We start from the raw sequence: 25,870 nt of genomic DNA on the forward strand, positions 1-25,870 counted from the left end.
GTTTAATTTTGTTGTTATCTTATATACCCCGTGTTTTACAAACGCATAATGCGGGTTTTAGCTGCAATCACTGCTCCGACACTCATAGAATTCCTATGAGCGTTGGAGCAGTTACCACCACTGCCGGTGCTAAAACCATTCGGAAAAGAGGGGATATAGTTAATAGGATTATATTGTGTGTATATGACTAATGAATGGAATAAATGGCATTACTATTAGTACTATGGGGGTAGGGTCTGGGGCAGAGCTTGGGCACCCTCAAATAAAAAAGTGTTCCACTGCCCCTGGCTTATAAAACATTTTTAAAAAGGCATCTTAAATTTTTCAAAACAACTGTTAACATTTAGCAATATGAGTTTCCAATCCAGAATGTTTAGGTAAACTGGATTTTTCCAGCACTGCTGCTTCCAAAGCTGTGGTAGTTTATAGTTCACCCTCTCTAATTTACTATGAGTTTGATTGCAATTGGACACACTGATTACACATGGGCTCATTCATATAGCTAAAACAGCCTCTGAAATGCTATTTGCTATATACGTTGCCACTGAGTAATCATAATTGAAATATCCTGACATATATCAAACTTTAGAAAGCATATTTAATGACTTCCTGTGAGATAATGAAACTGATTCCTCCATGAGAGAATAAACTCCTATGAAACCACAAGTAGTTATTGAACCTCTCCCTGACACCAAGGCTCATGTCCTGATTTTTTTTTTTTTTTTTAGAAATGGCCCGCATTTTCCAAACCATGCTTCTTGTAGTTTAATTTTCTGCTTATCTTGTAATTTTTGGACTTGGGAAAAGTTTCTTTTTCCTTCTCTATAACTAAGAAATAACCTAAACACAAATTTAAACTAACTTCACAACTGACTATTTGAACTGTGCCATAGTCTAGATTTTCATTTTCAAGATATTGGACAGATTTTTCAGATTGCCTTAGATTTATTTCTTAAAGGGTCATTTTTCAACTATCTCATGCTATTTTAGCAACAGGACAATAAAACATCTTAATAGTAATCCACAGTAACTGCTCCACCACACCCCTTAATTCCTGCACAATTCCCCAAAATCTCCCCATCATAGGATCATCTCAAAAAAAGATATAGCGGAATTAGGAAAGGTACAGAGAAAGGCTATGAAAATTATCAAAGGGATGGGACAACTTCCCTGTGAGGAAAGGCTAAAGCAGCTTGGGCCCTTTGGCCTGGAGAATAGATGGCTCAGGGGTGATATGATAGAGGTCTATAAAATACTGAGTGGAGTGGAGCAGGTAGATGTGAGTCATTTGTTTACTCTTTCCAAAAATACTAGGACTATGGAGCATGGTCATTTTTCACATTGGAGGACAGTAAACAGTGGAGTGCCGCAGGGATTTCAACTGGGATCGGTGCTATTTAATTTATTTACTTATAATTGACTTAGAAATTGGAATGACAAGTGAAGTGATTAAATTTGCAGATGACACTAAACTGTTCAAAGTTGTTAAAACACATGCGGATTGTGAAACATTGCAGGCAGACCTTAGGAAATTGGAAGATTGGGCATCCAAGTGGCATATGAAATTTAATGTGGACAAATGCAAAGTGATACATACTGGGAAGAATAACCCAAATCACAGTTACTGGATGCTACGGTCCACCTTGGGGATTAGTGCTCCAAAAAGGGATCTGGGTGTCATTGTAGACAATACGATGAAACCTTCCGTCCAATGTGCAGTGGTGGCCAAAAAAGCAAACAAGATGCTATGAATTATTTAAAAAGTGATTGTTAACAAGACTAAAGATATAATGCTTCTGTATCATTCCATGTTTGGAATGCCCTCCCAGGAGTGGTGGTGGAGAGCAAAATGGTGAAGGAATTCAAAAACACAGAGGATCTCTAATCAGAAAATGAAAGGTATAAATTGAAGAACTAGGGTCAGAACTGGTCAGACTAGAATGGCCTATGTCCTGTACTGTATATGACTATTAGGTTTGGGATGGGATCGGAAGGGCTTCAACAGGAACTCCAATAATTTGGGATGGATCAGTAACATGGAATATTGCTACTTCTTGGGTTTTCACCAGGTACTAGTGACCTGGATTGGCCACCGTGCGAACAGGCTACTGGGCTTGATGGACCATTGGTCTGACCCAGTAAGGCTATTCTTATGTTCTTAGATAGGTTGGAGTGAGCTTTGACGACAACTCCGGTAGTTGGAACCTAAGGGCAGTACCAGGCAGACTTTTACGGTCTATGGCCCAAAAATATCAAAGATAAAATTGTTTGAGTCCACCTTTGAAGTTCAGGAAAATGCTAAAGACATACCTCTTCTCCTTATAACTTGTATGATCAACATTCAGTTGTGCTCAGTGAACCCTACTGTATCTGTATTGTAAACTTTAGGAATTTTATTGTAAGCCACAATGAATCCTTGTTGAAATGAGTGGGATATAAGAAATTATATGGTAAGGTATTTAATTTAATCATTAATCTATAATGTGTGTACCTGTTAGGCAGACTGGATGAACCATTCAGGTCTTTATCTGCTGTCATTACCTACGTTAATACGTTATTGTGGGCACCCTTAAATTCAAGGTGCACTGATGCTGGGTTACCATAGTATTATATAACAAAATCTGGGTGCACAAATGCCATTGTAGAATAGGCGCTTTCTAAGCAGCATCATGGTGCCTTCAAGGAAGCATCCGCTTGTAGAACTGCCACCATAGTAAGGGACACACAATTCTATCAACCACTCAAAAACATGTGGAGGGGCATAATTGAAAGGGATGTCTAAGTCCGTTTACGTCCATCTTGCAAGTCGTCCAAAGTTAAAAAGAGCCTAAGACACATTTTCGAAAGATACGTCCAACTTTTTTTTACTTTCGAAAATCGTCTAATTATACGTCCTGCCAATCTGATCGTCCAATCCACTAAATCGTCTATCTTTATATCACATTTCCGTCCAAGTCCAAAACGCCTAGAACAAGCCCTGTTGGACGTGGGAGGGGTCTGCAAAGTGATGGACTGCATACCCAGACATGCCACCTAAATAGTGGGGTACCTTACAGGACACTGCTGTGAATTTCACAAAAAGGGTGCCATGGCTTCTCTTCACTACAGCTCCCTTATAGGTGACGGGGAGCCCCCCAAACCACCTCCACAATCCCCTAGACCCACTTATCTACCACCCCAATAGCCCTTATGGCTGCAGGAGCCGCTTATATGCCAGTAAAAAATACTTTTGGGGTGTATAGGGCAGTGCACATGTTTCAGTATCAATGCAGTGATTACAGGGGCTTATGGGCATGGGTCCTCCTCTCTATGGGTCCCTAACCCACCCCCAAGACGACTTAAGCTGCCTCTGGGCTGGACGACTAGGCTTTCCTATGCCCGGCTGCCAGGTGATGATGGTCTGGAGGCTGAAATTTAAAGTTGTGAATAAAATTTGTATGGGGGTGGGGGGGTTGGTAATCACTAGGGTAGTGTGTGGGGGTCTGTGTTATGTGTTTTCAGTGCTTATCTGGTGAGTTTAGGTGGGTTTTTGTGACTTAGATCATGTTTTACATGGTCTAAGTCACAACGTCCAAGTTCCGTCTAGGCTGTGTTGTTAAACCTTCGGTTATACATGCTGTACGATTAAGTCTAAGCAGGCCCACGTTCTGCCCAACTCCCGCCCCCGACACGCCTCCAGAAATGCCCCATTTAGCTTTGGACGTTGAACGGCACTATGAAGGCCTAGGTCGTTTAGAAATACATCCAAAACCCAGTTTTATTATCGGCGCTTGGACATTTTTGAGAAATGTTCATCCAAGTGCCGACTTAGGCCGGCTTTTGGATGTTTTTCTCTTTCGATTATGAGACCCATACTGCATTGCTCATAGGAACTGTATGACTATCGAAGCAGCACAAAGCATTCAGCGTGCTGGCCGGTGCTAAAAACTCTTGCGCGGTTTTGTAAAAGGAGGGGGATAGAAAATAATAATGATTTTTTAATTTATATGGATCTTCAAACCTGATGCAAATTTTCACACCTAAATTAGCCACAGATCTCCCTTATTCTATAAAACTGTGCACAAATTCCAGGAATGCCCCCGATCTGCCCATGCCCCTCCCATGGCCGTGCCTCCATCTTCAGGGTTAAGGTGGTAATCTATTTCAACATGAAAAAGGCCTAATCATATTCAGTTCCTTATTCTACTCAACTATTTAATTCTATTAACTATTAAAAGTGAAAGCAGCAAATGAGATGCCAACGCCATGATAGTTTAAATCAGTGTTTCTCAATTCGGTCCTGGAGTACCCCCCCCCCCTTGCCAGTCAGGTTTTCAAGATATCCACAATGAATATGCATGAAAGAAATTTGCATATAATGGAGGCAATGGATGCAAATCAAGTTTATGCAAAATTAATGTGGATAAACTGAAAACCTAACTGGCAAGGGGGTATTCAAGGACCAAGTTGAGAAACACTGGTTTAAATGGACTCAGCGCAGTTAGCGATAAGGAACATTTTTGCTGCTTGTGCAATGGAAATTTAGTGATATAAAATGAAATTGTTGAGTAGAATAAGGAATTAGATCAGATTAGGCCTTTTACATGTTGCAATAGATCACCACCTCAATCCTGAAGAAGGAGGCATGGCCATGGGAGGGGCATGGGCAGATTAGGAGCATTCCTGGAATTTGTGCACAGTTTTATAGAATAAGGGAAATCTGTGGCTAATTTAGGCGTGAAAATTTGCACCAGGTTTGACTTGGTGTAAATCTTCACACCAAACATTATTTCTATAATTGGCAGCCAAATCTGAGCACCATTTATAGAATAGTGCTTAGCATGAATTTTTATCGGTGCCCAAATTTGGCCGTCATTTATTGAATTAATAGGCTCATATTCTATAAACAGAACCTTAAATTGGGCACCAGTAGGCACCCTATCAGTGTCCAAGTTAAGTTGAAATTAGTGCAAATAAAATAAAAGCAACTTAAAACAAAAAATGTATGTGCTTACTGGCGCCTTAAAAAATGGCACCTGCATCATGCCTACGGAGATGCTTTATGAAGCTTAAAGCCATCGTAGAGCACCTCCCTAGGCGCGATTCACATGAAAGATAGGTGCTAGAAATGTAGGCCTTGAAAACCCTGGCCTACATTTCTGGCAACTACCTTTCTTTAAGCCGTGATTCTGTAAATGGCGCCATTGTGTGATTCACATACAACCAGTGGCCATTTTAAGGCAGCTGCCACCGTCAACACCTTTTATAGAATCAGGGCCCACATGCATAAATTCTTTTGAATACTGTGTACTTTCAGATTTTTGTTTCCTAACCTTAATCTTTCAAAACGTTGTCCCCTTGAAATCGCATTTGTAACCAAAGCTTCTCTCTTTTTCTTTAAAAGCTGTTCAAATTATGAAAGCATGTATCCTTTTGGACCACTGGACTGTTGCCATGTCTTCTCCTCAAGATTATTCCTTTTGGTTTGATGCTGAACAATTATGACATGTCTGTAGCTATTAGGAAGAGAAGCTGGGAAGAACATGTGACTGAGTGGATGGGACTTCTTTCTAATTCTATTGATTGTGATACAGCATGTTGTCATGGGCTGGTAGCTGATAACCTGAAAGCAAGTATGGAAAAAGATGATATTTTGAAAGTGGAACGGAAAGAAAAATGTACATCCTTACCCGAATGCTGTCATGGCAGAGAACATCCAGAATGTCCTACAGAGCTTTCAGGCAGTATTTTAAAGGGAGTAGATGAGAATGATAACCATGAAGGTGGGAAACATTTATTTTCCTTGGAAGCCAGCACAGAAACACTGGTCCATATTTCAGACAACGAGTCGGACCTTGGTTCTGGAGAAATCATTCAGCAGCACGATGATAAACAAAAGTTGCAAGGAATGGATGTCTTACATAATTTGCTATCAGAATGTTCTAATGACTATGACATTTCAAGGATTGATAAAAAATCTAATTATGACCCAGATTCTAAAGAAAAAAAGAGAGAAATAGATAAGAGACAGGCAGAAGTGAATGGTGATGTGGAAAAAAGCCTGGAGCTTATTAATGTGACAGACTCAAATGAAGAAACTGGTGTGCCGAATGAAAACCTTAAAAACCCTTTAAATGATAATGAAATGATTGTTCCTGGGAATCAGCTGCTCCATTCAGCGGCGATTGCTCAACAGCGCAGAAAATCAGATGCTCCCAAAGATATATGTGAAAAAACTGTTTGTAATGCAGTGAATGACACATTTTTGGTAGGTACTACTGAGAGTGACAGACCATCGGTAGCAAAAACAGAGTCGCACAACTCCCTTGCACTGTCTCAGCCCTTTACTGACAACTTCTCCATAGGAAATATCCCGCGGCAGCGTGGCAGCATGGAACTCACATTGGATTCTTACAAACAAAGCTTAGATACAAGTTCAGTTGAGGATGTGCAATGCTTACAGCTAAAGGATATTCCCACTACCTGTGAACCTGCATGTGGTGAAGTTAAACTTCGGAAGAGAAAGGTAAGTTGCACGTATATTAAGCTTTATATGTCCTTTTATGATTTTATTTTATTTATTTATTTTTTTTTTTTTTGCAGCTTCTCGCCTTATAATGTTTCATAGTTTCAAAAAGCATGGAACTAGTATAAGCTGTTAGGATATAAGCTAAAGCTGTCTCATTTAGCTCCAGAAAACATATCACAATCTCCATAGATTCCAGTTTTTTCCAGAAATATTGGGGGTCAGTATACAAATCAGTTTAGCCAGCAGGGAAAGGGCTCCTGGCCAGTTAAATCGCTTATTCGGGCCACCGATGAAAAGGTCTGGTTTGCGCTTATTAGAGAATGACACGGGGACAAATTTTCCCAGTCCCTGTGGGATCTCTTTATCCCCATCCTGTCCCCACACCATCTTTCCCTGTCCTTGCCCCTTTTCGGCAAGCTCTGCCCTCATCTGCACAAGCCTCAAACACTTTAAAAGCATAAGTGTTTGAGGCTTGTGCGGTTAAGGCAGAGCTTACAAGAATGGGACAGGGACAAAACTCGCAGGGATGGGACGAGGATATTGAGATGACACGAAGGACAAGCCACTTATCTCAAACTAGTTATTTGGGGGGTATTTTGGGTGTGGAGTCAGCACTCAGCTGGTTAAGTGCCGATATTCAGCATTTAACCAGCTATGTGTCCACCGCCTAGATTTTAATCGGTTTATACATTTTTAAATAAATAAATGGTCACTGCAATAGCTGGTTAAGTGCTGAATATCACATTTGACAGGCTATGGTTTCACCAGATCCGTAAACCCAACAATTCAGTGACAGATTCTGGCCATGGCCCAGCATTGAATTTCTGGATATAATAAATGTCACAGTCAGTAAAACACTGAGTTTTGAAGGCTGAATACCAACCGTATTATGATTACAACTGTGCGACACAAAGATGTTCAGGGTTCTTAAACTATCTGAAGGATATGTAGGAAATATATTTATATTGTGATAAATAGAAATAAAATAAAATAATACCTTCGAGTCAGGAAAGAAGGTATTGCCTTTGAAAGCTAGTCTAAAAGTGAGAAATTCTACAAATGGCGCTCAAAACTCAGCACAGGAAAAAATTAGCACTAAGGGCTCCTTTTACGAAGGTGCGTTAGGGTTTTTAGTTGCATACATCATTATTGAATAGCATGCAGCTAGATTTGTATGCAAATTCTAATTGGTGCCAATTAACATAATAAATAATTGCTTTTTAGCCTCCAATTGTTGCTCATTAATGATTCTTTATCCAATTGAGTTTTGGACACATCTTAGATCAGTTCCCAAATTTGGGCATCATATATAGAATCTAAGGAAAACTCTAAGTATGTGTAATAAAAAAAGGCATCATTTTACTTTCTTAAACCACCTTTTACTAAGCCGCGGTAGAGGTTTCTACCACAACCCAGAGTGCTGAAAGCTCGGAAGTTGCTCCAACGCTCATTTCTAAGAGTCAGAGCAGTGTCAGAACATTTAGGAACTGATTCTGTATAGGATGCTGGTCTCAGTGGACGCTAAGAAGCAGCTGAGAATTGCACACCGGCATCCTAACAGAATTACATCTGCCTTAACAGACAGATGCCCAACCTTGCCTAACCTATAATAAAAATAAATTATAACCCTCCCAATTCTCCAACCAGTGGCCATGTTACCGGCGCCGGTTACAGAATCACACCTGCCTGATCAAGGGATCCTTTGCCATCAGCTGATCACGGCTTGGGAATCTCTGATCAGCTGAGCCAGCAGGCCTCCCCAAAGCCACGACTTTGAGGAGACCTGCTGGATCAGCTGATAAGGGGGAAAATACCCCTGCCATGATCAGCTGATCAGCTGAGCAGCTACGGCAGGGGACCCCCCAACATGTACCATGAAATCAGCAAGATGGATGCCCACTCCTTCCTGCCGCTGACCACCCCCCAAAGCGATGACACCTCCTTGAAGCAGCCTAGCAGGAGGGATGCCCACTCTCTCCTGCCACCAACCTCAAAACCCCCAACACCCTCCCCAACTGCCAAACCCATGAACATCAAAACCCCTCAACACCACCCCAAACCTCCAGACTCCCACCCCACACCCCTAAGACCATCCTGACACCCCCACCCCATGTACCTTTAAAGAAGAAAGGCCAGCCGGAGGGATGCTTACTCCCTCCGGCTGGCAGGCCCACCTCTGCAAAATGGCAGGCCTTCCCCTTCCCGGTGCATCCTAAAATGCATTGGAGAATGGCCTAAGGCCCTGATTGGCTCAGATGTCTAAGGCCCCTCCCATAGGAGGCCCATCCCAGTGCATTCCAAGATGCACTGAGAGGGGGAAGGCCCGTCATTGACAGCACATGGCCCTGTAGGCAGGAGAGAGTGGGCTTCTATCCTGCTGATTTTGCAGCACAATGTACGGGAGTATCAGGTGTTGTGGGGGTGTTATCAGTACTGTTGGGGGTGTTGCTAGTACGGTCGGGAGTGTCAAGGGATATCCAGGGGAAGGGGTATAGTGTGGGGGCTGGGGAATCAGTGCCTTGAGGAAGGGAGGGAGAGAGGAATCTCCCTGCCAGTTCACCTGATCCTGGCAGTGGGAATCCTCATCAGCTGAGCTGACAGGAATCCCCGAAACCGGCTCAGATGATGGGGATTCCTCTGCCCTGATCAGCTGATGAGAAGCCCTCAATATGCTGTTTTCCCCCATTTCTGGATAGTGGAAGGGGGCCGGTGACCACTGGGGGAGTAAGGGGGGGGTTCATGCCTTAATCCCTCCAGTGCTCATCTGATCGGTTTGGGCAGCTTTGGGGCACTTAGACGCCGACAGTAAGACTTGTTTTAGTTGGTCTAAGTTCCCTGTAGGAAAGCTTTGATTATCGCTGCAATATGTCCAGGTTTAAGCCTACCTGATTCCCCATAACACACCTCCCAATAAGCCACTTTGAGCTCTGGACGCACTGCAGCTTAGAAGTGCTGCTGCACGTCCAGAAAGTTGGTTTTTTCGGCACTTGGATGTTCCTGCTATTAGGATGTCCACATGCTGACTTAGGCTGGTTTTTGGACTTTTCAAAGTTTTGATTATGAGCCTCCATGTGTTTTAAAGGTGAAAATAATAGTCGGTGGTATATTTTACCAATATTTGTATTTATATTTTTTATTCAAGTTTTATTTTTCAAGTTATATTTTTCAAGCTTCTGGAATTTTAATTGTGGTCCATAAGTTTTCTTCTAGGCTTGCTAGGCCTTAGTTTATGATGACATTATTTGATCATTCCCTATCTCAGTATGTGTTTTATGCTCTGTTATTTGATGATTCATTATTTATACTATTGTTGGCATTATTATACAATAGGTTATTTATCAGGGTTGTTGTGTTGTTGCTTTTTGCTATATGCACATCATATATTTCTGTTTTGCCATATTCATAGTTTTGGTGGTTGTTGGCCTTTATTCATTTACAATTTGAGCAAGTGCTCTTTTCAAACTTCACATGAGTCATCTGTGTCATGTTCTATTTCTTTATCACATGATATTATTCACTGTGCAATTTATGTCCTTCATTTACGCTCATGTTCTAGCCCTTTCTATTTACGTTCACATTTTCAATGTCAGTTCAATTTTTCTTCACCCAAGATACAAATACCATTTCTAACTAGTGTCACAAATAGATTTTTATTATTCTGTTTTTTTGGTTTTTGTATTTCATAATGAGTGAGAACATTTTTGCTTGCTGTCTCTTATCCAGTTGTTTGTTATGTATCCTTCAACTTGTACAATATCATTTTTTTAAATGCTGTATACTCAATAGGGTTATTATTTCCAAGTGTTATATTGTTTTTGTTTATTTTTATTTATTGTATACAGTACTTTACTTTTTCTTAGATTATTTTGAATCTCAAATGCAGGCCCTTTGGCCAAAACATGGCCTGTATTGGATCTTTGTTATATGAATAAAGGGGGGTGGGGGGGGTTCTGACCGATTTGCACCCTGCTTCCATGTGCTTTATTGTTCCACTGTTGGAACTTCTTGTTAGATTGATTTGTGGAGTTGTTTTCTTCCTCTATTTTTGCTGCTGTACATTAAAAACAAAACAGAAGATTACTTTCAGGCACTGTAAACAGATAGGACAGCAATGAAAATCTATCTGGTTTAAAATGGGCTTTTGGTTAATTACTCATTGTGTGCAGGTAAAAGTAAGACAAGAAATCCCTCTGAAGATGTCACTCATCATGTCTATAATTCCATCTCACAATGTTGTCTTTATAGGTAAAAAGCTTATAAGGCCTCAGAGTTGAAGGGCTAAAAATTTACAGTAAAGACGCTCACTGTGTATTCAAATAGAGGAATAATGAACTGTTTCTACATTTGCACTTATGTACTAATCTGCAGTAAGTATAGGTCCTCTTTTACTAAGTCGTGGTAGAGATTTCTACCATAGTCCGGAGCACTAAATGTTCCAACACTGCACCGACGCTCATAGGAATTCTGTGAACATCAGAACAGCATCACAGCATTTAGCGCTTTGGGCCTCGGTAGAAACCTCGACCGCAGCTTAGTAAAAGGGGGGATGGTATTTATAGCATTTCTTTTTTAGATAGAAAAACATTTGCTACTTGAACCATGGCTTTAAGTTGATATAGCATGAACAAGTTCACTTTAGAAGAATCTGTTTCAATTATCGGTTCAACCTGGAGCCTTTATTGGCGATTTAGCTTTGACACAAGAGATAAAGACAAGGAGACCGAAAGTTGGAATGATTAAAAAAGAAAGTAATGCTTTCTTCTTTTGAGACAAAATGTATTATTTTCAATTTTTGAATTCTAGCTTTAATTATAGTGAAAATTTCTTTTTATTGAGTTTATTTTAAAATAACGATCTGGAAACTGGAACGAGAAGTGAAGTGATTAAATTTGCAGATGACACAAAACTATTGTGAAATCACATGTGGTCTGTGAAAAATTGCAAGAAGACATTAGCAAATAAGAAGACTGGGCATCCAAATGGCAGAAGAAATTTAATGTGGACAAATGCAAAGTGATTCACACTGGGCAGAATAATCCTAATCATAGTTGCCAGATATGAGCGTCTATCTTAGGAGTCAGCACCCAAGAAAAAGATCTAGGTGTCATCGTAGACAATACACTTAAATTTTCTTGTAGCAGCAACCAAAAATAGCAAACAGAATGCTAGGAATTATTAGGAAAGGGATGGAAAATAAGACCAAGAATATTATAATGATTCTATATCACTTTATGATATGACCTTACATTGAATATTGCATTGAATTCTGTTCGCTGTACTTCAAAATAGATATAGTGGAATTAGAAAAGGTTCAAAATAATTGAAGCCTGACTGGCTGGATGTGCCCTGGAAATTGGTTTGACATTAAAAACAATAACTTTAATGGATAAGTTTAAGGAAAATATAAAGACCTATCTTTTTTTGTACGCCTATTCTCAGGTATAATGGGTATTGCTGGGAGGATCTTGAAAGATGAAAGAAAGAATATCATTGATGTTAATTTTGAAAAGTTTTTTTGATTTACGTGTTGGATTATGTGTTGATTTTATGTTTTTGTATAACGTGTTGATTTTTCGTATATTGTGTATTTTAAACTTGTTTTAGAATGTAAGCCACCTTGAAGGTTTTCCCCAGGGCGGGATAGAAAATTTTTATTAAACTTGGAAACTTGGATTCAGAACCCCTGTTTAGACCAACTCTAATTTATATTGTATTTTTCGCTCCATAAGATGCACCCTAGATTTAGAGTAAGAAAATAAGAAAAAAAAATTCTAAACCAAATTGTGTACTAACATATACCAGGCTCTGCACCCAGGCCCCCTCACTCCCTGCCAGGCTCTGTACCCAATCCCACACTCCTTGCCAGGCTCTGAACCCTGTCCCCCCTCCTCTACTAATTGTAATGCAATTTGTTCCTTTCATTATTCATATACACACAGCAGATATAAATTCTCAAAACTGACACATTTCAATCACTAAATTGAAAATAAAATACATTTTCCTACCTTTGTTGTCTGGTGATTTAATTAGTTTCTGGTTGGACTTCCTTCTGACTGCATCCAACATTTATTTCACAATCCAGCCCCATCCCCTTTGGGTCCAGGTCTCTGTCTCTTTTCCCTCTGCTTACCCTCCCCAGATCCAATGTCAGTTCTCTTTTGAACCTACCACCACTTTTGTTCCAGGTTTCCATCTCTCTCCCTCCTCTGTTATGATCTTGCATCTCTCTGTTTTTCCTTAGGGTCTTTCTCCCTCTGTCTCTTCTGTCTGCACTTCCCATAGTCCAGCATCTGCCTCTCTCTTTCTTCTGCTTACCACCTGCCCCCTCCCCCATGTCCAATATTTGTTCTCCTTTTTTCCAGGTCTTTCTCTGCTTCTCTCTCTCTCTCCTTCCTTCCTTCCTCCCTGGTCCAGAATCTTTCCACTCTCTGCAGTCTCTCTCTCTCTCTCTTCCCTCTATACACCCCCAAGTCCAATATCTGCCCCCCTCTCTTCTGCCTCCCCATTGTTTCAGGTTTCTCCCTCTCTCTATCTTCCTTCTGCTAACATTTTGAGATCTCCCCTCTCTACCCCCTCTAGCCCAGCATCTGCCTTGTCTTCAAGTCTGTTTATCGCCCCTCCTCAAGGTCCTTTTCTGTCTCTCTCTTCCCCCCCTTCCCCCGTGTCCAGATCCAGTGTCCCGCTGGGGCCCTCGCGATGGGCGGGACTTACCTTCATTACTTCCTACGAGGTTGTTGTCTCCAGCTCCCAGATGGTGCTGGGTTAAGCTGGGATGGGTGGCAGAAGCCCTCACAGTGCTGGGATTCAGCTTCTGTCTGGGTCCGAATGCATGCTCCGGAGTTGGCAGGCTCTCTTCGCCTCCCCAACAGTTGCTCTTTCTTACTCGCTACCTGGGTCAGGAGATTTGGGGAGACACAGCTCTCCTTTTCTGTCAAGAGGTCGTTTTCCACACTGTAACTGCCGCTGCGCTAATTATGGCAGCCTGCAGAGTGAACCTAGTAGGCTGCCATTGGCCTCCGAAGCACATTTCCTCTATCGTGGTCCTGCCCCTTCTCTGACATCAGGGGTAGGATCGCGGCAGAGGCAACATGCTTCGGAGGCCAATGGCAGCCTGCTAGGTTCACTCCACAGGCTGCCATAATTAGCTCAGCGGCAGTCACAGTGTGGAAGACGACCTCTCTCGGTGGGTGCGGGAATCAGCTTGGAGGTAAGGCCTCGCCCATCGCGAGCCTAATTAAATTAAAGGGGGAGAATCCAGAGGACGCTGTGGGGGAAGCCAAGAAGACAGCCAGGCACTCACAGATGCTAGGGAGAGCCATATTGGGCGTAGGTTTTAAAAAGATACGACGGGGTGGAGTGGGTTGTTTTTTTAAAAAAGTATCTTCGCTGCATAAGGCGCACCAACATTTCCGCCCACTTTGGGGTGGAAAAAAAGTGTGTCTTATGGAGCAAAAAATATGGTATATAGAGACAAGCTGCAGACCTCACAGATTTCCTTGAAGAAAGCCTCAGTATGATGGCTGAAATGTCAGTCCTACCTGACTAGACACAGCAGAACCCAGAAAACTGTAACAAGCTCTAATCTCTCCCCTTCCTTCATGTTCCTATTTCTCACTCTTCGTCCTCTACTTAATCTTCTTAATCTGCTTGTTTTCTTTCATCAACTGGATCTCCAAAATTTTCCATCACCACAATCTATATGTAGCATTGATGGCCAGACATTTAGGACCAGATTCTATAAATGCTGCTCAGGATCAGGTGCTGGGAAAAAATGAGCACTAAGTGCAATTCTTACACCTAACTGCTGAAACCTGGTGTGAATGTTGATGACCAAGTTAGGAACACTGTTCAAAAAAAGTATATCAGTCCTATGGGAGCTCCGCACCATTAAAAAATTCTTCGATGAATCGTCCTTTCGATTACTAGTTCAATCATCCATCTTGAGTACGCTAGATTACTGTAACATTATATATCTGGGAGCTTATAAAAAGACACTTAACAAGCTGAGCTAATCTTTGGTTTAAAAAAATGGGAACATGTCACCCTATACTTCTAGATACTCCACTGGTTGCCTGTGGAATCCAGAATACTCTTCAAGTTCGCCTGCATCAACTACAAAGCTGTCTTTGGGATGCTACCATCATACCTCGCCTCTCAATTCATCCTCAACAGCTCTAATAAGAGCTCTCACAGAATAAATCTCTTTAACTACCCATCCCTGAAATCATGCCATTACAAGAAGTTCCTTGACAGAATGTTATCATTCCAGGCAGCCAAACTGAACACATGGCTCATAAAACCCATACTTGAGGCCACTTCATACACCGACTTCAGAAAATCTCTAGACCTTAGACTAACTCATGTTTTTCCCATTTTGTAATGATATTCCAACCCAAATTGTTTTCCCCTTGTAACTTAATCTTTGACTATATACATCCTTTAAATTCATACCAACTTGGTTCTCTTCCATTTGTAATTGTATCCCAGTTCGACTTGTTTTTTTCCTTACATCTCATTCTCTGACTGTATGTATCTTGTTGTAAACTGCTTTGAACTTATGGTAAAGCGGTATATAAGAAATAAAATTATTATTATTATAACTATGCATGCAAATTTTCAGAATGCCCCTGATATGCCCTTACTCCTCCCATGGTCATGCCCCTTTTGTGATACGCTTAAGCCTGGATTCTGTAAACAATGCCTACATTGGCCAGTGCCCCAGCTATGTGTCATTGATACATAGGTCAAAAAAATCCTCTGGATAAATGTTACAAATCTCAAGATCATTTAATGTGAGATAAACCAATAGAACATAAGAACTGCCGCTGCTGAGTCAGACCGGTGGTCCATTGTGCCCAGCAGTCCGCTCATGCGGCGGCCCCCTGGTCAAAGACCAGCGCCCCAACTGAGACAAGCCCTACCTGCGTACGTTCTGATTTAGTATGAACCTGTCCAACTTTGTCTTGAATCCCTGAAGGGTGTTCTCCCCTATGACAGACTCTGGAAGAGCGTTCCAGTTTTCTACCACTCTCTGGGTGAAAAAGAACTTCCTTGTGTTCGTACGGAATCTATCCCCTTTCAATTTTAGAGTGCCCTCTCGTTTTCCCTACCTTGGAGAGGGTGAACAACTTGTCCTTATCTACCAAGTCTATTCCCTTCAGTACCTTGAATGTTTTGATCATGTCTCCTCTCAATCTCCTCTGTTCAAGGGAGAAGAGGCCCAGTTGTTAACAATAAGCACTGATATAATTTGTAGTGTTAGTGAGGGTTCTGAGTTCCTAATATAGGTACACCAAAACTGATCCGCACATTGAAGGAGCTTTTAGTCCACGATCAATAAAAAGTTCTATTTTTATTGATTTTGAAAAACATACATACAGAAAGTGCAATAAAATACAATAAACTAATCTCATAGAAGCACTTATATATAACAAATATTGATTAGAATAAATCTTCTATCTTATAATCCTTCCCGTCAACCATCCCTCCCTTTACTGGAAGTATAACTTGTAATATCAGATCTGGTAAAATAGATTAATTTATGACAACTTCAGTTATCTTGAATGTGTGTTACAAAATCATCTACTGGATCCCAGATTTCTTTAAATTTCCAGGTATCGCCCTTATGTTCTTCTAGAATTTTTTCAAATCTATAGTATGTACATACCCAGTTACATTTTGATTTGGCACTTATAGTAATCACAATGTGAGAGGGTCTGGAATGTTCTCATTAACTGTACCTGCCTGGGTTGTGGCCTAAAAGCTCCTTCAATGTGTGATGATTGTCTATTGGTTTATCTCACATTAAATGGTCTTGAGAGTTTGTAACATTTATCCAGAGGATTTTTTTGGTTTATTGTCACTGTATACACCTTTAGTGTAGGGTTTTTTTTCTTTTGAAATCATACATAGGTGCCATTAAAAGAATTGTGGCTATCAAAAAACTTAGGTGCTAATAATGTAGGCCATGGTTTTAAAGGCCTACATTACTGGCGCCTAAGTTGGATGGAGAATCGCACATAACAGTACCTAAGGTCATCTCCGCCCCCTAACCATGCCCACTATGACCTTAGGCACCACTAGGAGTTATGCTTAGATGCAATTTTGGTGCTACTTTTTAAACAACTTTTTAATTGTTTTTTAGTGGCACTGTCAATTACTGTGCTAATTAAAACAATTAAGTTAGGTGCAGTATGTTGCCTACCGCTGCCTAACTTGCGGCACAGTTTATAGAATCCAGGCCTTATAGAATAATGCACAGACAGATGCACAAGCAAATATTAATGAGTGCCTATTAACATCAATAATTGGTTGTTAGCACCCAATTATTGATATCCTTGAGCTCATTGTCATAAATTTGCATGCATACCTCAGGTGCGCACACAAATCTGGCCAACAAGTTTGTTTCAAGTTTCAAGTTTATTTAATCTTTGATATACCGTTTATCAAAAGCATTCCTAAACGGTTTGCAATTATCAAAATATTGTTAAAATAAAACAAAAAACTTAAAAGTAAAAAGTGGAGGGGACGACAGAACAAATATATAGAATCCAGGGGTTAGAGGGTAGTTTTACACTGGATTTTATGCAATTAAAGTGGCTTTTATATAAATGGCCCAAGGAGTTATGTACATAAAAGTGCCTGTGGTGACAATAAGTCATTTACATTTATGTGACACATGTTAAGGCAAGTTTTGAGGATATTGTGGGTGGTGTCATAAAGTATCTGTGTTCTTTATAAAATATACTTGGTTATACAGTTTGTATGATATGATATTTTACTTATAGGGCTCCTTTTACTAAGCCGTGTTAGGGCATTAATGCGCGGAATAGCATGCACATGCTAGATGCTAATGCCAGCATTGAGCTGGCGTTAGTTCTAGCTGAGTAGCGCGGGTTTAACGCACGTAAAAAATGCTGTGTGCGCTAATAACACTAACGCAGCTTAGTAAAAGGAGCCCATAGTCTACTAGCTCCCAAAATTTAGGATCAAAGCAGATTAACAAAAGATAACAACAACCACAACAGCAATACAATTTAAGAATATGATTTTTTTAAACATATAAATCTTTACATTTTTCCAAAAGATAAATTGGTAGTCCTAAATTCAGTAGGTAAAGAACACCAGACATGAACTGCTTGATTATGAAAAATGACCTGTAAAGATTTTTTTATATTTAATCCCAAAGAATAACGTAAAATATATCAAACAAGACTTTCCTGCTTGAGAAAGAGTTGGAGACAGAGGAGAGGAAAGAAACTGATGAACTATTTGGGACATACAATATACCTGCATACATTTTATAAACCCAACACGTCATCTTAAAAAAGGACTTGAACTAATTTCACCATAATAGTTTTTCTTGTAACTACTTAATTTGTTAAGTATGGATTTATATGATTGTAATATGTTTGGTTAAATTTGCTTTCTGTATAAGTTTTACTTGATATTATATTGAAATCAATAAAAATACTTAAATATATGTTTAAAAAAAGGAATATGGGAATTCACTGGTAGCCCATGCAAGTTAATCAAGCAGGGAGTGGCATGATCAAATGGATGTGTTTTTTTTTTTCACAAACACCAAATTTTCTGTAGTGTTTTGTAATGCTTATAATCTAGAAATCAACTGAATGGATGGAAACAATAGAGATTGTTACTATAGTCCAGATATGACAAAATCAATGACTGGGCCAAACTCAAGATCTGAAGAAGGGTTACCTTCGAAAGCTAGTCTAACAGTAAGCTAGTTAGTCCAATATAAAAAAAGTATCACCTTTATTCTTTTTGTTTTGTTTTATTTCTTTTTAATTCTACATATTATCCAGAAAAAAAGATAATGCATGTTTATTTATTTGGTTAGGGCTCTTCAGCTTGGAAAAGAGATGGCTGAGGGAAGATATGATTGAAGTTTACAAAATCCTGAGTACAAGTGGATTGATTTTTCACTCTGTCAAAAATCACAAAGACTAGGGGACACTTGATAAAGTTACAGGGAAATACTCTTAAAACCAATTGGAGGAAATTTTTTTCACTCAGAGAATAGTTAAGCTCTGGAACGCGTTGCCAGAGGATGTGGTAAGAGCAGACAGCGTAGCTGGTTTTAAGAAAGGTTTGGACAAGTTGCTGGAGGAAAAGTCCATAGTTTGTTATTGAGAAAGACATGGGGGAAGCCACTGCTTGCCCTGTATTGGTAGCCTGGAATATTGCTACACCTTGGGTTTTGGCCAGATACTAGTGACCTGGATTGGCCACCGTGAGAACGGGCTACTGGGCTTGATGGACCACTGGTCTGACCCAGTAAGGCTATTCTTATCTTCTTATATTCTTATGTTCAATCCAACCACAATTTCTACCAGTTTACAACTAGTATTTTATAAAGACACTAAGGGGGGGGGTGTCTTTTACTGTTGTGTTAAGCAACTGGTATGGGTTTTACCATGCAATATTTATTAGCATTTACTCATGTCTACCATGTGTTAAAACCAGCAGTGAGATTTTAATACCTGCACTAGCTAGTTAATGCAGGTAGAGGTGGGAGCTGGGCATGACATGCCAACTGGCGCAGGGTTCAGTATTGTTTACTAGCTGTCTCAACTGCCAATAATGCAGCTGTATTTTGTGCAACCTCAAGAGAAGGTACTACTGCTATTATTTCTATAGCACTAACAGACATATGCAGCACTGTACAGAGTCACAAAGAAGAAGACAGTCCCTGCTACAATCTAAACAGCCAAGACAGACGAACAGGATGTCATGGTTACAGTTAAGGGGAATGGGTTGGAGGGCAGAAGATAGGGCTAAGGATTGAAGGCTATATCGAAAGGGTGGGTTTTCAGTCTGTTTTAAACAAGGTAAAAGGGGCTTGGCGGACAAACTCAGGTAATTTATTCCAGGCATAGGGGGCCGCTAGATCAGTGTTCTTCAACTGTCGGTGCCGGTCCGCAGAAATTTTCTGCCAGTCCACAGGGCCGGCACCTCCATCGGACCCAAGACAGTGTTCTTCAGTCGCCAATCCATGGTGCAATTAATGCGGCATCTTTGGGCCGGCTCCCTGAGTGCTGCAGCGCACAAAGCCATGGGAAAAGGCTCCTACATACAGCCTGTGCCTGAACCGGAAGCAACGTCAGAGGGAAGGCATCCAGATGAGGTGTGGGATGCACACGAGGAGCCGCTACCCACAGCTTTGTGCAATGCAGCACTCAGGGAGCCAGCCTCAACACGCTGCGTTGATCGCACAATGGACCAGCCCAAAGCTAACACCGGGGGGCAGGCCAGAAGGCAAGGCACATGGAAGGAGAAAGACAACAATGATAGGGGAAATGCTTTTATTTTTTTTATTTAGTGATTGATTTGTCTATTCAGGAAGAAATGCGTTTGTTTCTTTTCCTCTGGGGTTGTACCTCTTGCAGAGTCTTGCATCTTAGGGTTTATTTGTAAATATTAGTACGTTTAGTTTTTGGTCCTGCATTTGCATGGAGTTATCTGTTTTCTGGTAGGAATGAATGTTGAAAAGCATACAGTGTGCTTTGTGTATTTTAATTTTGTGGTTAACCATTATATGTTGTTAATACAATTATATTGTGTGTGTATATATGAAAAATGAATGGAAAAAATGGTGGTGCAATTAGTACTATTATGGGGGCGGGGTCTGGGCGGAGACTGAGCGGAGATGAGCACGAATTAGCCCAGTGTTCTTCAACTGCCGGTCCGCGGACCGGTGCTGGTCCACAAAAAAATTATTTTATTTCCGCCAGTCCATAGGTGTCAAAAGGCTGAAGAACACTGAGCTAGATGAAAGGAACAAAGGTACTAAGTGCAATCACACTACTGGCTGATAGTAGTGTGGCTGCTATTAAAATTGGTTTGCTGGTTCTCTCCCCTAGTCACATCTAATTCACTTCATACTGCCAACAACACTACATGCTTTTGATGCTCCCAACACTTTAAGTCACAACTAAAAGCCTATTACTTCAAAAAGGCATTTGATACGACTTCCTTACAGATGTATTTTTACTCCGGTTAACATGTATACTTTTCATTTAACCTTTTACCTTTTGTTTTTTTCCCTCTTCGTTCTTCCCTTCCTTTCCTCTGTCAGCTTATTTGTGTTCAGTTAGTTTCCTTGTCATGGTCTATCTACCCTGCCTGTCTTTATTGATTTTTAACTGTCACCCTTGGTTTTATTATTATAAGTCGCTTTGGTTTAACACTTTATGTTAATAATTGCGGTATATCAAATAAATAGCTGTAACTGTAACACTTCCTGACACCACCACACAACCACAATCACAGAGCTTATAAACCATTTAATCCCATAACTGGTTCAATGTGGTTAAAAGAGGACATATAGGCATACAATATAATTTTTTTTAAAAACATTCCATTTACCACCTAAATTACTTTTAAGTATTTCTGAAATATAGAAGTTTTCAAATGTCTGTGGAATAAAATATAAGTTGCTACTTGTATGACAAAAAGCAGAATCATATTCTAATGCTGAGCTGCTGAATAAGGCAAGGAGCCATTCAACTTTCTCTTAAAACATATTCCCCTAAAGCAGGGGTAGGCAATTCTGGTCCTCGAGAACCGGAGCCAGGTCAGGTTTTCAGGATATCCACAATAAATATGCATGAGATAGATTTGCATCTCAAGGAGGCAGTGCATGCAAATCCATCTCATACATATTCATTGTGGCTATCCTGAAAACCTGACCTGGCTCCGGCTCTCGAGGACCGGAATTGCCTACTCCTGCCCTACAGGAAGGAAAGCTCAATGAAAGATAGTACTTTGAGCATAGTCACTTCCTACCAAGTAAATATAAAATAAATCCACTAACTTCAATGCAGCTGCTCCTTTGAGAATTTTTTTTTTTTTTTGTTCAAAGTGTTTTATTGATTTTATAAGTAGAGAAAAATACAAAGCCAACAATGTGAGTGCTCCAACAAGGAGCACATTATAACAATATCATTAACAAGTGTGAAGCAGGCACTTATCAGAATTAACCATGTTCCAATACATTTTATATATATCATATTCTTTTATTTTAGATTGGACATGTCCTTCTGATTTTTCTGGTACATTATTTGAGAATTTTAAAAACAAAACAAGATATTTTAAACACCACAGATGCAAGTCTTTAAATGATGGCCAAATTTGGGTGCCGATACAAATTAACTCTAAGTGCTATTCTATAAATAGTGCTCAGAGTTGGGTGCTGTTTATAGAATAGCATTTGATGCTTGGATCCATACCCAATTTTGGGTGCAAGGATTTACACTAGCTAAAACCTGATATGGCACAGTAGTTAAAGCTACAGCCTTAGCAACCTGAGATTGTGGGCTCAAACCAACCCTGCTCCTTAATCCTTCCATTGCTCCCAGTAAATAGATAGATTGTGAGCCCACTGGGACAGATAGCAAAAAATGTTTGGGTATCTGAATAAATTCATGTAAACTCTTCTGAGCTCCCCTGGGAGACTGAATAAATAAACTAGTCACAGATCTCCCTTATTCAGTAAAACTCTGTGCAAATTCCAGGAACACCTATAATCCACCCAGGACCCTCCATGGTCATTTCCCCCTTTTCAGATCAGCACATAAAATTTACACTCAAATCCTGGCAAACTGAAGAGGTGCATGCAAATTTCAATTAATGTCAGTTAGTGCCAATAATTGATTATTAGCATCCAATTAACAATGCTAATTGGCTCGTTGATCAATTAAATTACATGTGCAAGTTAGGGCAACCAGTGCAATTTTATAAAAACTAGTGTTTTAATTTTAAAAAATTAATCTACTGTTGTATATTGGAACAATTGAATTTTTTTCTACATCTTCAAACAGATCTCAGGGTACACTGAATTATAATAATCCACATGCTTCTGATTCTCCCCATACTTCCTGAAGCCACCATGTTCTCCTGATCCACTCCACCAAAGTCACCCCAGGTTAAAATCCCCACCCCCTTAAGCATAAGTACCTCCCCCTCACAACCTGATCCTCCACCCACACTCTAAAACACCCAGAACTTACCCTGGGGTTGCCATTAGTGGTTCCAGTGGACCCAGGGAGGAGTGATGTTCCTCCGCTCCCACCCAGGACAGTGCTAGGGAGCAATCTGGTGTCAATGACGCTTAGCAGCAGCCTCAGAAAAGCATACGGGTTTTTGAGAGTATGGGAGTAACAAAAATGATTGAGGGTGATGAGAAGTATCAGAAGAATGGGGAATTTTACTTCAGGATGGATCAGACTGGGAAGAGATTGGAGGGGGAGGGGGGAGTGCACTGCCATGTCAGTTCTTTTTATTTATTTAATTTACAGTAAATGGGTCTTCACCGTGTTACATACAGTGCCTGATAGCATGGGTGCTTCCATGCTATTTGCCACTCCATATACCATGGTGCCATGCTGTGATTATCTGTGTTGTGCAATAAAGGTATAATTCTCGAAAACATGTGTCCCGATGGCAGGCAGTGTTAGACTTCCTACCTCCATCAGGCAGCCAATCAGGATGTATGTTTTAATTTTTTTTTTTAAACCCTCCCTGACACAGGACACCCACATTGTAGGCCTCCGGAGCACATCTACGGAGAAGTGTATTTATGCTTAAGCATGCCCAAGGCGGGGCGTTGGCAAGGCTTCACCTGGAAGTGGCCTTGTGTGGGCTTAAGCATCAGTATGTGTCTCCGTGGATGGGAGACAGATGTCTGAAATGTAGGACTGCAAAATGTTGGCCTACATTTTAGGCATCTAACCGGAATGTAGGCACGATTCTACATAGGATGCTGGTGCGTGTTTCACACAAGATTGGCAGCTGCTTCCTAGGTGGGTGCCGATACCAGCGTCCTATATATAATCAGGCCCCAAATGTAGAGAAGATGCTGGGCCCTCTCTCTACATTTATTACATAGGCTTTGTACTTAGTACATGTTAGCTTTTGCTGTCAACATGTGGTGAGTGCAATAAATCATTACACTTTAAAAGAATGTCATAGGCACTTATGTGACTTTCTAAACTACTCTTGAAAACAGGTACCTATTTTGCCTTCACCATAGGCAACTTGATAAAATTAACCTTTTACTGTCTAAAAGAGCTACTGTCACACAAATAGTTTAGCCACCGTTTAGTCAATTTACTATGGGATGTAGAGCTCTATCAGAATAACTATTTTACCAGTCACATTACTGGGTTAGTTTACTAATGATTAGTACATGTTTTCTGCCATATGACCCATTTTATTCGTATGGGCTCCAATCCTGCAACATATGCTAATCTTTACAAAAAGACTTCCTCAATGTTATTATGCAAAATGTTTAGTGCCTAGGGCAAAACTGAAAAATTTATTGTTTGATTTTATTAGATCATTTGAGGTGAGCACATTGGCCTCTTAGAGATTAAGTTCCACTTACATGTCTAATATTTTATCCTGAAAATTTATTAAATGCCTAAATGTTCTCTCTGGATTCTGTAAATAAAGAAAACAACCCAATGACCTGCCAATAGGCAAAACAATACAAAAAAACCCAAAACAAGCAGAAAAAAAAAATATTATATATATACTAGTCTTTAAGCCCGTTACATTAACGGGTGCTAGATATATGTCTGTCTGTCTTTCTTTCTTTCTGTCTCTCTCTCTCTCTCTCGCTGTCTCTCTCTCTCCTTGGCTCCCTTTTTCTGTCTGTCTGTCCCTCTCCCTGCCCCTGTGTCTTTCTTCCTTTCTGTCTGTCTCCCTCCCTCCTGCTGTCTGTCAGTCATTCTTTGCCTCCATTTCCCTGTGCAGCAGCATTTCCATCCCACTTCCCTGTGGAGCAGCAACAGCAACAGCAACAGCATTTCCCTCCCCCCCCCCGACTTCCCTGTGCAGCAGCAGCGGTATTTGGCTTCCCCTCCAGGTCCCTGTGCAGCAGTTGCAGCATTTCCCCCACCCCTTCCCTTCTCTTACCGCGATCTGGCCTGCTCCATTCGGCCCCTTCCCCACGTTGTGTCCTGCTGCGATCTGGCTGCTCCGTTCGGCTCCTCTCCCTTCCCTTCCCTTCCCGTGGTCTAGCCTGCTCCATGGCCCCCCCTTCCCTTAAAGCGTTCCCCACAGGCAGGCAGACCCAGCTTCATCCTTGCGGCTCGAGTCCTCTTCTTTGTCGCCCCCCCCTTCCCTTCATGTCTGTCTGTCTGGGTATTTTTTTATTTGTCTCTCTCTCCTTGCATGCTGCCTGTCTGTCATTTTTTCTGTCTGTGAATGTCCCTGTGCCTCCTACCTATGTCCTTAGTGCTCCTTCCTATGTCCATAGTGCCCCTTTCTATGTCCTTAGTGCCCCCAGTGCCTCCTTCCTCCCCCCTCCGATGCCAGCCTGCCTTCCATTGAAAACCCCCCACCCCCTCCGTTGCCTCCCATCCCCCTTCCATTGAAACCCCCCATGCCAGCCTGCCTGCCTCCCATCCCCCTGAGCAGCATATTTCCATGGAACCCCCCCTCCCCGATGCCATCCTGGCTGTCTGCCTTCCATTGAACCCCCCACCCCCCTTCCGATGCCAGCCTGCCTGCCTCCCATTCCCCTTCCACTGAACCCCCTCCCACCCCCATGCCTGCCTGCTTGCTTGCCTCCCATCCCCCTGAGCAGCATGTTTTCATGGAACTCCCCTATACCATCCTGCCTGTCTGCCTTCCATTGAACCCCCCCTCCTCCGATGCCAGGCTGTCTGCCTCCCATTCCCCTTCCACTGAACCTCCCCCCCCCTCTGATGCCTGCCTGACTCCACCCACCCGACTCCTTCCCCCCCCCCCCCGCCTACCCTACCCGGCACAACTGAAACCCCCGTTGACCTTCCCACCGCTACAGGGCTGACAAACCCGGCAGGAGCAGCAGCGTCCCAGGCACACTAAACGCTGCTTCGGGTCTTCTACTGGCCTAATTTCCTCTGCTGAGTCCCTGATGACATCATCAGGGATGCGGCAGAGGAAATTAGGCCAGTAGAAGACCCGAAGCAGCGTTAAGTGTGCCTGGGACGCTGCTGCTCCTGCCGGGTTTTTCAGCCTTGTAGCGGTGGGAGGGTCAACGGGGGTTTCAGTTGTGTCGGGTAGGGTCGTCGTGGGGGGGGGGGGGGTGAGTCGCGGCGTTGAAAGACGTTCAGTTGAAAGACAGTTCAGTTTTTCGATCTGGCCTGCTCCCTGCTGTTCCTTGCCGTATTGTATTTTTTAGTTGAAAGACGCAGAGTTGGTTCCTCTCATGATCCCCACCTGTGTCGTCCGACGCAGGCAGGGATCGTGAGAGGAGCCACCGCTGCGTCTTTCGACTAAAAAATACAATACGGCAAGGAGCAGCAGGGAGCAGGGCAGACCGAAAAACTGAAGCATAAGTCGCGCATG

At 41.5% G+C, this 25,870-nt stretch overlaps 1 protein-coding gene across 1 annotated transcript in view; it reads left to right on the forward strand.

The window, feature by feature from the left end:
* The window catches only part of DLC1 (DLC1 Rho GTPase activating protein), a 691,613-nt gene that overhangs the window by 15,701 nt on the left and 650,042 nt on the right, over positions 1-25,870 (forward strand). The window contains 1 exon segment of the mRNA XM_033944479.1: positions 5,384-6,505. Within this exon segment, the coding sequence (XP_033800370.1) occupies positions 5,468-6,505 (1,038 nt within the window). The 5' untranslated portion in view covers positions 5,384-5,467.

The sequence above is a fragment of the Geotrypetes seraphini genome, chromosome 1 (genome assembly GCF_902459505.1).
Source record: "Geotrypetes seraphini chromosome 1, aGeoSer1.1, whole genome shotgun sequence".
Lineage (NCBI taxonomy): Eukaryota > Metazoa > Chordata > Amphibia > Gymnophiona > Dermophiidae > Geotrypetes > Geotrypetes seraphini.